This window comes from Centroberyx gerrardi, chromosome 18 (genome assembly GCF_048128805.1).
Source record: "Centroberyx gerrardi isolate f3 chromosome 18, fCenGer3.hap1.cur.20231027, whole genome shotgun sequence".
Lineage (NCBI taxonomy): Eukaryota > Metazoa > Chordata > Actinopteri > Beryciformes > Berycidae > Centroberyx > Centroberyx gerrardi.
In genome coordinates, this window is record NC_136014.1 from 4824334 (window position 1) to 4838424 (window position 14091).

General features: G+C 41.7%; 1 protein-coding gene across 4 annotated transcripts in view; it reads right to left on the minus strand.

Annotated features, from left to right (window-relative positions):
- The window catches only part of LOC139912423 (exostosin-1), a 357310-nt gene that overhangs the window by 58065 nt on the left and 285154 nt on the right, over positions 1-14091 (minus strand). For all 4 annotated transcript variants that reach the window (XM_078289725.1, XM_078289724.1, XM_078289723.1 and 1 more), the window contains 2 exons: positions 10984-11077; positions 6798-6905 (listed from right to left, as the gene is read on the minus strand). In XM_078289725.1, coding sequence (XP_078145851.1) covers positions 6798-6905; positions 10984-11077 — 202 coding nt within the window. The remainder of the gene's footprint in view (positions 1-6797; positions 6906-10983; positions 11078-14091) is intronic.

Consider the following 14091-nt stretch of genomic DNA (forward strand, 5'->3'; position numbering starts at 1 on the left):
GCTACACTACTACACTGTTTTCAGCGTTCATTATTACTTTATTTCAGCCATGGAATGGCTTATAGATGATGGCAGCATCATTTATAGCCCCATAAAGGTAAAGGGATTTTTACTGTATTTCTGATGATGGATATTTGATGAAGTGTAGCAAACTTTCCAGTAAGTTGTATTTTGATGCCTAAATTTGTTCATCTGATTCAAAGGAGTTCTGCGCTAGTCCACTGCACCTGCAAATTCTACAGACCTGCTGGGAGATCAAATATTACACCAACATGAAGAAGCTCATGATAGTCTTCTTGGTGCGCCAGAGGCAGGGCGAGGTTCCTGCTCACATTGGCATGGAGGACATGAGCGACTGGCTGGTGGCTTTCAGCAGCAACACCCTCAGGGAAGGGCTGTGGAGGGACGCCATCGGGGCAGACGAGGATCCTGCCAATCTGACCTGGGAGCTAAATATCCAGCTGCGTATCAGGAAGATGGAGGAGGACGCTCTCCTGATGCTCAGGTGGGAACCAAACGACCAATGCATCCTCGATTATGTGAGAGACGGCCTCAGACGCCCCTGTGATCTCTGGAACACAGCTGAAAAGGCGATAAACTGCCTTACGGCCGGCGTTACGGAGGAGCCCGTCCTCTTCAGCCCTCGAGAGGCGGTGGTGGAATTGGTGCCCAGGATCCTGCTGGTGTTCTGGCTGAAACCCGTGATCCTCTCTGCCGATAGCGGAATCGCCAACATGTCCAACATGGCCGCTGGAGTGGCCACCGCGGCGTTGAAGAGGCTCACCAACGCTCTGACCAACGACGCTGAGGTCGGCTTGACGAGAGCCGCCAGAGCTGAAATGCTGGTCTCCATCGACGAGAAGGTGGGGGAGAAGTTCAGCCAGGAGGACCGTCGCTCAGCCGCCAAGCTGCTCGCCACCATCTCCGACATCGTGGCCGAGGAGCTTCTTCTTGTGTTCCGAGCCTTCGCGAAGCCCGACGAGGGCGTAACAGCCGCGCTCAACGCCGAGCTTGCCTCAGATGAACTCGAGAAGGAATCTGTCGCCGCCCCTGTTGTTGCAGACGGAGCTTTGGGCGCCACTGGCGAGGAGGAAGAGGTCAAACCCGAGAGCGTGATAAGACGGCTGTTCAACAGAATGACGAGGGCAATATGTTGCTGCTGCAAAAGCGGTGAGAAAGCTCGCTGATAAAACCCACAGCAGCTCCTATTGACACCTGAGACTGCAAGAATAAATCATTTGTGCATCATCACAGTTTCAATTACGTATTTTTGTAGTTAAGCTGTAACTTCACATGGAGGCCCTTTGTCTTATGATAATCTAAGTCTAAGTATAGCACATGGCATGCACACAAACACACACAATACACATTTTTACAATGTAGAATATACTGTATATCTGAATATAAAAAGGTTAGGTTAGAATAGATTAAACTTTACTGATCCCTGTGTGGAAATTGACCCGTTGCAGCAGCAAATACTAACAGGATACATAGAAAAAGGGTATAAATAAGAATAAAGAAAATGGGGGTTAACACACTCAAACCAACAACTGCAGCGTTCAGACATATGAAGTAGGAATGTATGAATGAAAATGTGCAAAATAAAAAAAATCTGAATTCCAGCATTGACAGGATGTGCAAAATAGGGTAGCAGCAGAATTCACTGAGATAGAAAGACAATGTATGATTTTGCATTATGAAAAAAGTGGATGAAATAAACAAGAATATACAAGAATATTATGAAAACTCCAAATGATTAAACATCGATATATGCAACATATAATGAGGGAATTTGAGAGTATGAGAAAAGACAATATGTGAAGGACTAAAGCATATATAACAAGATACAGGTCGAAAAAGTCAAGAAACATAAAAGTAAACTATAAAACAGAAGTCAAAAACAATTGATAAAAGATCAATACATAGAAAAAGTCTTTAAAAATGAGTTTTAAAAAGTCATTTCTGTATCTCCAACAGCCATCTACCGTCCAAACTGTTTACGAGGTTGTTATTTTTTTCTTTCTCGGGACAAAATGAGGTGAAACGGAAAAAATATTTGGAATATTCGGTGGGGGTTCCTCCATCTCGCAACCTGGACGGATAGATTGCTTTTATAAAATCAATGTGCGGAGCGGGAAATGCAACACAGCCGCAGCAGGAGCAAGTGGCAGGAGAAACAACAAACGGCAGAACAGCGGCGGCGGCGGCGGCAGCGTTGCTCTCCCTCGCCAGATAAAGGAGCAGGGACAGGATTGGAAGAAAGCTTGAAAACAGAGAAGCTTGGTGCCTTTAGAGTATGGATATCATAGGAAACCTCAAATTCAGAAAAGGAGTCTGAGGACACAGTATAGGTGGTCGTGCCGCTGTTGACGTCACTGGGGCCGCTGTTGACGGCACAGTGAGCTTTAATTGTTTCGCTCTCTCTGAGGTGGAATATAAATAACAGCAATCAAATCAGCTCAATTCTCTTCCCCTCTATTGTCTCTAATAGTGTTTATGCTCCTCAGCGGGGGGAGAGTGTATTTGTGCGTACTTGTGCGTGCGTGTGTCTGTTGTTTGTGTCTCCTCTCCGCGGGGGAATAGTCAACTCCACATATTAAACAGCCGGGGATCGCGGCGCTCGGCGATGTAATTGAAAGTAATGAGATTCAACTCTCTCAGCAGGTGTTACCGCTTGATTGTTGTGTCGAACAGTAGGAGTGTGTGTGAGCGTGTGTGTGTGTGTGTGTGTTTTTGCGGATAGGGTGAGGAAAAGAGAGGGGCAAAGAGGGCAAGCATCCAGGGTTTGTTCGCCAACCAGAAACAGGTATGTGTTGTTGGTGTTATTGTACGGATGCAAACTATCTATGCTTTCATTTAGGCCAAATGATTGGGAGGTTTGGTATTTTTTATGCGCTGGCAACAATATGATATGGCAATAAATTCCAAATCCTGAGCTTTAAAGTGTCTATTTTGAAATTGAATGCATCATCTCTTTAACTCTTCTAACAATGCCACAACTTTGTCCATCCTATTGCAGCCCATAAGGTCATTTCAATTTCAGGATTCAATCAATCCGTACAAAGCAATCCACTTTCAGTCGCTAACAATGAACCAAAACCATTAATTAACTTTCACTAAGCTGCACTGAAATTACATTTAATTTGAAGTTTAGCTCAGGCGAAGCTCTAGCATCAGCTCATCCTTTGTTGTTGTTGTTTGTTGCTTTTTTTCTAATGAAACCTCTGATCTGCATCCTCATTACAAACAAGATAGCGCTGTGATGAGAAAGCAGCAGCGTTGAAAATGGCAGGAACAAAAAGAGATCAGTGACATTTTACAGGGAATTCATGTTGCATTTTATTCAAAACAAATGTCGTACTCTCTGAAATGATGGAATGGGGTTTTGTCTTGGAATAACTTGCTGTAGGAGAACGAGAAAATTGATTTGTGTGCTGTGACGTTCCTCACTTTGGCAAACTTTCACATCTTTAGTTTGGATGACTGAGATGTAGATGCAGTTCCCCTCTGATCAGCTTGATGATCAGCTTGATCATCCTCTAGTGTGTAGCTAGCCTTACCTGCTCTCACCCACTACACCTTTCCTCTAACATCCAAGCCAGGTTCGTACATTGCCACTCACCCTAAGGCTGTGAACACACTGTGAACAGGCTGTGAACAGTCGGTGCTAGTCTGTGGTGGTCTTACAGATGATCTTGTCGTGTCTGAGGGTTCAGCACTTTGATGTCTTGCCGCCTGATCCAGACCATCAGGACCATCACCATTATTTCAAACATGTTTCATATTTACGATCCGATCGGGACAAGTCTTGACATCCTTGTGTAGTGTGAGCTGGTCAACCACTCAAATTGGAGTCCAGCCAATGAGGGTTGAACAGGAAAAAAACATACAGGAAGTGGTGGTCAAGTGTGTGTTCCCTAAATCGAATTAGTCATCAAGTGTGTGTTCCCTAAATCAAACTGGTCTTCAAGCGTGTGTTCCCAAAATCCAACTGATCGTCAAGTGCATGTTCCCCAAATCCAACTGATCGTCAAGTGTGTGTTCCCTAAATCCAACTGTTCGTCAAGTGCGTGTTCCCTAAATCCAACTGATCGTCAAGTGCGTGTTCCCTAAATCCAACTGATCGTCAAGTGTGTGTTCCCTAAATCCAACTGATCGTCAAGTGTGTGTTCCCTAAATCCAACTGTTCGTCAAGTGCGTGTTCCCTAAATCCAACTGATCGTCAAGTGTGTGTTCCTTAAATCCAACTGTTCGTCAAGTGTGTGTTCCCTAAATCCAACTGGTTGTCAAGTGTGTGTTCCCTAAATCCAACTGATCGTCAAGTGTGTGTTCCCCAAATCCAACTGGTCTTCAAGCGTGTGTTCCCCAAATCCAACTGATTGTCAAGTGTGTGTTCCCTATATCCAACTGGTCACCGTGTGTGTGTTCCCTAAATCCAACTGGTCGCTTCATCCTAAAAGCCTAGGAATTATTTTTTTATTCTCAGCCACCAGTCCTTGCTTTTAACACATTCTAGAGCAAATTACTTGAAAAAAACTGTTTTGACACTTTGCCTTTTGTTTAGATCCGACCAAGCTCCCTAATAAATGTCAACACCCTCAGTGTTTCACCCTGTCAAAATAACTTCTCACCTCGCACATACTATCTGAGCCAGCAATTAACATGCTTTTAGAGGGATGGCTTTGTTTTGCAGAAACACAAAACCTCTAGCAACATTAGAACATTGGTGTGGTTCTCAGTAATGTTTAATGATGAAGCGGCCGCCGTGTTTTGCTCTAAAAGCCAAGTTTTTAATAGGCTTGTCTGCCATTGTGTGACTCATAGAGTGCAAATGAAATTATTATTATCGCTAGGTGCTGATAGAAGGCTGATAGATGACTGGGGCCGTATTAATTAAAGACGGACACACACATATGCACCCCCCCCCCCCCTTACTGCAGACACACACACACTGCCTGTCACATTTGCAAGTTGCTGTCCAGGTGCCAGTAAAGGTCATGCAGGTGGCAGATAGTAACACAGAGTAATTAGAGAATGTAAATATCATATGTTCTGCTCATAATTAAGGTGATCCAATCCTAGAGTAAGTCTTCCTAGATCAAGCCAAAAACACGTACTGGCAGAGGGTGTTAGTGACTGTGAATATCGCAGCTGTCATGTAATAACCACATAACTGCAATTTCAATTTGCTCTCTTTTCTCTTTTTCTCATTTGAATTGAAAGTTTCCATGGACATTTATGTGTTGAGTGAGTTTCATGACTCTTAGGCTGTTAAAAATCCATTGTATGATTTCAGAAATTCTTTTTGTCATTCCTAACCAGCATCAGGCTCATTAGACATAGAAAGTAATGTATCAATCACTATTTGTTACTCATTTACACTTCCAAAATTTCCAATTGCATCATCTCTAACCTTAACTTAAGTGAAAAGATCTGTAACCTTCAGACATCCATATATGTCAGTTTACTCTCCTGTGAATGATCAAGGAGACCAAACAGTGTCGGTGTTCAGTGTTCCTGTCGTCCTTTTACTGGATAAAATCATAGCAGTGGGAATACTTCCACCTAGATAAAGTCAACTGCCATCTTCTCCCATTTTTCACCATTTCATCATTTTACATCCATCATTTAAGCTGTTTTAGTGTGAGAGGACGACAGCTAATTATGAGGAAAAGGAATTGTGGGATGCTGGTGGGATCTAGTTTTTGGATTATTCAACTTCAGTCTTATTTATTATATATTTAGAGAGGGTGATAACAAAAGTGGCAGCTTATTTTTTGATTGGTAACAAATATCATTTCTGACAGCAATTCATTACAATACTCATTACTGGGAAAAATAATGACATTACTGTTACAAAACAAGCGCTATGTTGTTTTATTCACTGGTTTCAGTTAGGAGGTAGGTCAGTGATTAGAAACTGGCAGTTCTGCTTTACAATGGCAGCCTGTGGTGCATTTGGGGACACATTTCTGTTCCCACTGACTTGATTGAGCATCCCTGATCTATGTAGTCTGCTTCTATGTTTGAATGAGTCCCTGCTGGATCTTTGTGTTTGCCCCTGGGGGATCTGGAGCTGGAGCTGGAGATGGGGATTATGACAGGAGAGATGTTGGCATTTCAGCACCCAGACACTCTGTCTGCAAACAGCTGCGAATCAGAACTGAATTAGCAAAAGATAAAAATGGGAAAAGGCACATTTTATCTTTTGAGGAAGGCTTGCCCTCTGCATCCAAGTTAGTAGACAGCAGCTTTTTCTAATTTGCATTCACAAACTTTGTATAATTTTCAATCTGCAAATAATCTATTGATCAACTAAGAGATATATTATGTAGCCACCTGTCTTTAGATTTGTCCATCGATTGCTTTCTATATATCCCTCCCAATCCCAATTGCATGTCTTTTGATATATTTATAGTTTTCATTTATTTTCATATTGCAGAAGTTTCATTTTAATATCATATGTACATTTTCATTCATGTGTCTTTTGTCTCAGTATGTCCTACTCTTGTTATTTTTGCATATCCTGCATGCATGCTGTAATTTATATATTTTCATACTTTCCATACACATATTTCTACTTAATATGTAATATGTAATTGTCATTCCCTCTATTCTTATTTATATTGTATTTTTCATTGCCGCATCCTATTACTGTTTTCAGCTGCAGCGATTTGCCCATGGGATTTCATCTTGTTTTACTCATGTATCCATCCATCTATCCATCCCTCCATCCATCCCTTCACCCTCTTTCCTCCCTCCATCCATCCCTCCACCCTCTGTCAGCACTGAGCTACCTGTAGCAGCAGCCTCTCGTCCCCGATGACAGCGGCTTTCCTCCAGTCGATGACTTCAGAGAACGGAAGCTCCCAGCCGTTACTCAGCAGAACTGGGATACAAGCCGCCTGTGAGGAGAGAGAGGGATGAAGAAAGAGAGGGAGTGGAGGGAAGGATTGGTATGGAAGGAAAGAGAATTAGGGGGAGCGGGGGTAAATAAATAGTAGTGAAGAAGATGAGAGGGACAGGGCAGGACAAGAAGTTATGTTAAAATAAAGCAGCAGCAAACTCCTTCAATCAATTCAAACATGACATAAAACTGCCAATTCAGTGTATTTGCTTATGTAAAGTAATTTGTATAGAATGTATAAAAGAGTAAGAATGAGTAATAAAAATGGATAAAGAAAAATAGAGGGACAGAAAACATTTTTCTCTCCTCCCTATCACGGTTAAATAAGGTGAGCCTGGATCTCACACGTTTTATCCTAAAGTTAAGATCACATTTACTATTGGGTCTCACTCCCAGTTTAAAACAATTTCCAAATCCTCAAACAAAATCTTATTCTTTTAGGGTTAACCCATCCATGAAAAGGGTGTTTCTTTCAGAAGACTGTTTTGCCTCAAAGCACAAATTGCACATAGAAATAGAAAAGAGGGAAATGTTCTTTAAAACTGTTGACAAGTTTTCATAGCGAGAGAGAGAGAGGAAAAAAATGACAGTAACATAAAGTTTATCCAGAAGTTTAAAGCAAAGTGCTTGGAGGGATCTTTTTTTTTTCCCCCTTCTGCCGAGGGATTTATCTTCTTGGGTAGTTTCTGTCTGATGAGACGCTTTCAACATGTTCCAAATTGGAGTTTCGCAGAAGCAAAACAGAGGTGCCAAAAAGATTAAAGAGAAAACAAAGTATTTTTTTTTCTTTTTTTTTTACTTTCCCTGTGTGCAGCAATATTTAGAGGATAAATTAACGCTACTTAATTCATCAGGAGCGCTTTTCATTTCCCGCAGTGGCCCTCTGTGTTGCTGTGTAGCGGTAAATTCATTTCATGATGAGGCTCTTGCAACTGTTCATCATTTGCGGTTAATGGATAAGAGTAGTTTGTGCACTCGGCTGCACTATCAAGCTGCATTTAAAGGGAAAATACCTGCTTTTTTATTTTCTAGCTAATTTCTTTCACTGCACATCCTTCATGCATTATCTGTAGGCCATGCCATACATGCATATGGCTTTGGTTTATAATCTTAGAACCACAATTATATAATTAATAGTACATATAATTACATACATACATATAATTAATAGACTGATGTAATAATTTGGCAAGTTCCCTTTGTCAGCTAACAAAGCTTTTGGGTTTGGGGAAAATATAAGCAGCATTAATCTTAATCAACACACAATATCAATTCCAGAGTAAACTTTATTGATGGTGCTGAGCACATCAAACACTACCAAGAAGCCATTACTAGGTATCAAAGTTATTGCTTTGAGGATACAAGGAAATGGAATGGGTAAAATGGGCCAAGTTTGCAGTTTTGGGTTATGGCTTCACACTGACAAGGTCTGCAAACGGGATATTTTATGAACTTTCAAGCTGAAGTGCTGCTGCAAGCAATGCGACGTCTTAATAACATTATTTTACGACACGTGGCGTGATTTGTATATGTGGTCTGAAGTAGCAGGGAAACAACGGAGCTGAGTGAAAAATCTCGCCAACTCTCTGTCTTTTCATTTAAAGTTCAAGTTAGACCGGATTCTCGATCAGCAGAAGCGGAGAGATTAAAGGAGATTTGCGAAATGCCGAGTGCATGATCAGTGACCTGTCTATGCAAATTCCCACCGCATTGATTACTCCGCCTCCGAGTGACTTTCTTCTGTCTTTTCTTTCTCTCTCGTCTCCTCATTTTTCTCTCCTCCCTATCACTTTTCTTCTCTCCGCTGCATTTTTATGATTAGTCTGTCGCGGCCGGCTCCCTCTCCTCAACTCTCTGTAAGAGAGACCGCTGTGTTTTGGTGCTTTGTGCAGTATGAAAGGCTGTATCAAGCCTAGCCTATAGTGAAGGGTCATGGTTAATTGTGATGTGTGTAAACACTCATTTATAAAACAAATAGTTGTGGTCCTCTCTTCTGATCGGCTGAGACATTTGCAACCATTGTAAAATACTCTATAAACACACACCTTTAACTGCAATGTTATAATACATAAGCACAGACCTATGACCGGATAACAGCTAATTTAATTATTAAAGCACAAATCATATGCCGCTACTTATGTGTCGCTTGGAAACAACTTTGTTTAGCTACTGTTCAAGCACTAGATTGTTAGGTGGAAGATAACTATTTAAGTACTATCTAATTATTATAAATTCAAAATAAAACATTAATTTAACGTATTGGGCGTTCTTTCTACTGAGTGCACTAGAGTTAAGCCTTTACCTGCTTATTGCTTTTGATTAAAAGCCCTGAACTTAACATGGTTCCTTATGGCATTTAGTGAAGTATTGTTTTGCTTGTGAGGGGAGTGACCTGTGTGGTTTGATATTTTTTTTCCTCTTCATTTTCTCAACTAGGATTGTCATATTGAGGCATTCATAGGTTTTTAGGGTGTTACTAGGTGGTTGCTAGGTGATTACTAGTAGTAGTAGCAGCTGTAGTAGTAGCAGTGTAGTGGCAGTAGCAGTAGAAGTAGTACTAGTGGAAGTATATAATAATAGTAGTAGTTGTTGGCAGTAGTATCTTCTGATTAATAAATTTAGCACTTTTTATTTAAGTGAAAAGCACATTTATAAAACCTTATAACCACTGCCCAAAACAACAGAGAGACAGATAGAAACAAGGTGCTAAAAAATGCTGTTGTCTGAGGATGTGTAAGCGTCCTCTTGCTATCCTCAGTGGTATATCTAAAGAAACAGGGTTTTTCTGTGGCAGGCAGATGACAGTTTGTCAATAGCAATAAGATCAACTGTTGGTAAGAGTAGGCCACTGAGGCTGTCCTTCCACTCTTTGGTTCCTTAGCGCCCGGCTGCAGCTCTGCAGGGTGTCTGACAAGTCTTTAATCATCAGGATAAGAAACAGCTCATGTTTTTGGGCTGGGCCAGCAGGTGGTGACCAGCCCAAGAAGTTGGTTGGTCTCATGTTTAACGAGTTGAACATCTTGAAAGGCGCATGGTCCAGCCAGAAACAAGGGTGGAGGGGGTCTTCTGGCTATGTTAGCTTAGCATAAACAGAAGTACGGATGCTTGTGCGATAGTTTGGACTCCTAATTTGATATTGCCAAAAATGCTGATGTTGTAAAGCATAAATAATCATTAAGTAATATGGCATTACTCATGTTGGCTAGCAGTCTTTTATTGAAGTTTTGTTAGTGGAGTTTGCTAGCATAGAGAAACCAGAAGTAGAGTGTATTTAACTTCTGGTATCATTCTCGTATCTTGCAATTGTATATTAGCCATGCTTCAGTAAATGATGGGAGTAAATGACACATTTCACCAGTTTTTTGTTGTAAAGTTATTTTCCTCGGCATTAGTAACAGCTGATAATGAATTGCTTTCCGCTAGCTTACTTTCTTTAAATGGCGTCTAGAGAAAGAAACACATTTGCACAACCTTGCCTTCGCTTCATAATTAGATATATAAAAAATCATCTAATTCCCATCCTGCAAAAGCTAAATGGACTATCACTGAGTGGTCTAAGGCAGTGGTTCCCAAAGTGGGGTTCAGGGACCACCAAGGGTCCTTGAGGGGGATCCAGGGGGGGCCAAAATGAAGAGGAGTTTAATTTCACTTTTATTCCACTCCCCGGAAGTTTGCACTAGGTGAGAATGCAGAAAACAACAATATTTGACCAGAGTTTCACTGTCCCCACTGTTACAGTACATCCCTACCTACAGTAGAGACAGTTATGTAATTTTGTATAATGTCATATCTGACAAGAAAAAACATCTCAGATGGCGTTCCTTAGGAAAAAATGTTATCAAATCGGGGTCTGTGGTCTGATGCAGATGTATTTTGGGGGTCCTCAACATGAAAAAATAAATTGGGAACCCCTGGTCTAAAGAGACTAAGTTTCTGGTCTGTGAATGAATGCGTGGGTTTTGAATCCCAACTTCCGACAAGCAGCGCTGATGCTCATTTAGGTGGCGGTTTCTCTATGCTTTCAGAGTTCTGGGACACCCTGTAACCCCCTCTAACACACACACACACACACACACCTGCAGGGCCTCCAGGAAGCGGAAGGATCCCAGGCGTCGGCCCCGAGGCACCAGGCAGAAACTGGAGTTGTGGAGCAGCTCCTGGTAGTCGTACCTACACAAACACACACGAGAAATCAGGTTATTACACAAGAGAAGACGATTTCACCCAACTGAAAAGAGCAAAACACAGTAAAAGAGAAGAGGAAGGGAATTCATTTCAGGGTGCAACTTTATTCTAATTTATGTGCTCATCTGTTAACAGAGAATATTGCGCAGCGTTAATGCTCTACCCTTCTCCCTGGCCTGAAACTAAATGGATCTGAGGTAATAGGTAAGAGACAGAGAGAGATGAAGAGCGCAGAGGCTGGAAATGTCAGGATGAACTCCACAATGATGAAAATGTGCTCTCTAATGCAATTTTGGTGGAACAAGGCAAAGGAGACAGAGATCGAGAAAAATACAAGAGTAAGGGAGAGAGAGAGAGAGAGAGAGAGAGAGAGCACAGGATAATCAAACTTCCTAAAGAGCAAGTGAAATTGCCAGCACTTATAAATTTATGTCATTTCTTAGACTGCAAAAGGTGGAGGAATTTAGAGGACATTTATCTAGCAGCAATAAGATCTGGAGAGCTGAAAGAGACATAGGGGGAAGTGAAAAATGAGTGTCAAACCATGACACAGAAGAGAATAATGAAAAACAGCTTACTTTTAAGTAGCACTGAAATACTAGAAAATATTGGTGGATGTTCGCGAGACACAATTACCTTTTCCTTTACAAAACAGTCAATACTTGGCTCATTGGAGTGGGACACTCAAATAAGCTCTGTTTGCTTTCAAATCGCCAGGTTCAGGTCTTAGACCCCAACTTCCATTGACGTTACATTGTTTTTTATTTATTTATTTTAAGATTTATTTGGCAGGGACAGTACACATCAATCAACATTTTAGTTCACACTTCAATGTAAATGTGTCAGAGTTAGCCAAGAGACTAATTTACATCTATAGTCCCCGGGCAGGTCAACAACATAACAATTACAATAAAGTTAAAAAAAAAAAAAACAGTACATTATGTTAGGAAACATTAACAGTACAGCAGCTCATGCAGCTCTTGTACTGAAAAGCGAGTCAAACTTTCTGCCTATGAGCACAGAACTCCCTGAGGGAGTACAAATACTGCAAATACAGTATATTTGTGTGCAATCTGATCAAAATGCTGAAATTCAGGTCAAGGGATTCTCAAACTGACTTGGACAAGTTTTGGTCAGGGAGGAACTTCCATCATATCAGAGGTGGACATAGATATCTGATTGTTAAAAAATAGAGAGGGAGATATCGGCCTCATGTATTGGCAGACTAATGTATCAATCTAACTCTAATTGGCAGTACATAACATTTCTTCAACTTGTCAGTAAAAAAAGATTGTACATATACCCATAAAACAGCCTTAAATGAACTCCAGTCCCCACCAACCCTGTGAGTTTCCCAACTAGTGGCAAGTCACTTCAGTCTGTCTGTACAAATGAAAAGTCTGACTTTAGAGCTCAGGGAGCAGAGTGTGTGTGTGTGTGTGTGTGTGTGTGTGTGTGTGTGTGTGTGTGTGTGTGCGCGCGTGTGTGATCCCAGGCCTGGCCTGAGGAGATTTCTGATTGCAGCCTAATCTGTCTGGGGATCAACTGTCCCCACAACCTTACCACCAGACACCTGTGCGTGTGTGTGTGTGTGTGTGTGTGTGTGCGTGACCACCTGTCTGAAAAGGAGCCCGTATAATGTGTGCGTGTAAGTCTTTCACAGGTGACGAGAGAGTGTCTGACATATCACTGACTGTCACTGCACCTTACCTTGTGTGTGTGTGTGTGGGGGGGGGGGCTCTGTGTGTGTGTGTGCAGGTGTGTGTGAGATAAGATGTCAAGTGTCCAGCTTGTCACCCCAAGACAAGGTCATTCCAGCCAACTCTGAGAGAGAGACAGACAGAGACAGTTAGTGGCATCTAAAAGCTGGTAGTCCAGTTGTAAAAAGTGAAACAGTTTGGCTACAGTTAAATCTGGTTAGACAACACAGTACCACTGTTACATGGTATTATGCAAGAATCCTGTTCTTGTGACCCGTTCAATCCCGTACAGTTCTCACATGACACATGTTTTGCAATGTCAAAGTATTTGGGTTCAAGAGTGGAAGTAATAAATTACAATTAACTGAGAAGGGCTACTCTCTATCACCAACTGATATAACACAATAGTGATTCAACCTATATCCAGTTCATGAAAGCTTTTCCATTGTCTGTTCTAAACACCCGGAGTCTGGTAGCTCTTTCCTGGGAAAAATCCTCTGCCGCGCAGGGAGTGATGTGTTTTACATTTCCGGTTTGTTTGGAATAAACAGAAGAACTGGGTAGTTAGCATGAGCAGTGATAGCCACCATGGCTGAACAGAAAAAGAAAAGAGCGCCACCTGCAGAAACTCAAACTGCATCAACAGAAACTCCAAGGAAAAAGACGTCACAGTACAGGACACACTGTTTGATTGACAGCTGATCTCTAGGAAGAGCAGTGCAGAAACACCACAGCAATGAGCGCTGAGCACCAAAGATGGAGACAAAAAAAACAAGGACCTCAGGGATTACCACTTTTTGCCTTGAGGCTGCGAAGCCTTCCTCCCCCTCAGTTGGTCAAGTTCCCGCCCCAACATTTGTCACTCATCTTGAAGAGCTGTCTACCTTGAAACAGCATCTAGCCTGAGGTAACCGCCATCCGTAAAGCCAGAAGAAGCACACAGCAAACACAACAATCTGACGTTGATGTTTGTGTTTTTGAACATTTAGCTTCACTGTTCTTTCTTTTTTTACTGCTTTCTCCATTGTTATTGTTGCTATGACTTCCCTGTAGCCACTAGCCTTATAGCCACAAGCCCAGCTCACCACTGGCCACGTCCATATGACACGTCAACAGCAATTATACTTTGTACGGAAACCACCACTAACACGCCCCTAAAGTATTGTGTTGATTTATGCTTTACTTTGTTTATCCACTTTATTTTGTGAAGGTTTTTTTTAGTAGCTTTTGTCCTTTTGTATTGCATTAGAAAGATCATAATAACTTTCTGTTTAAGTAACTCACTAACTTTACTCTGAG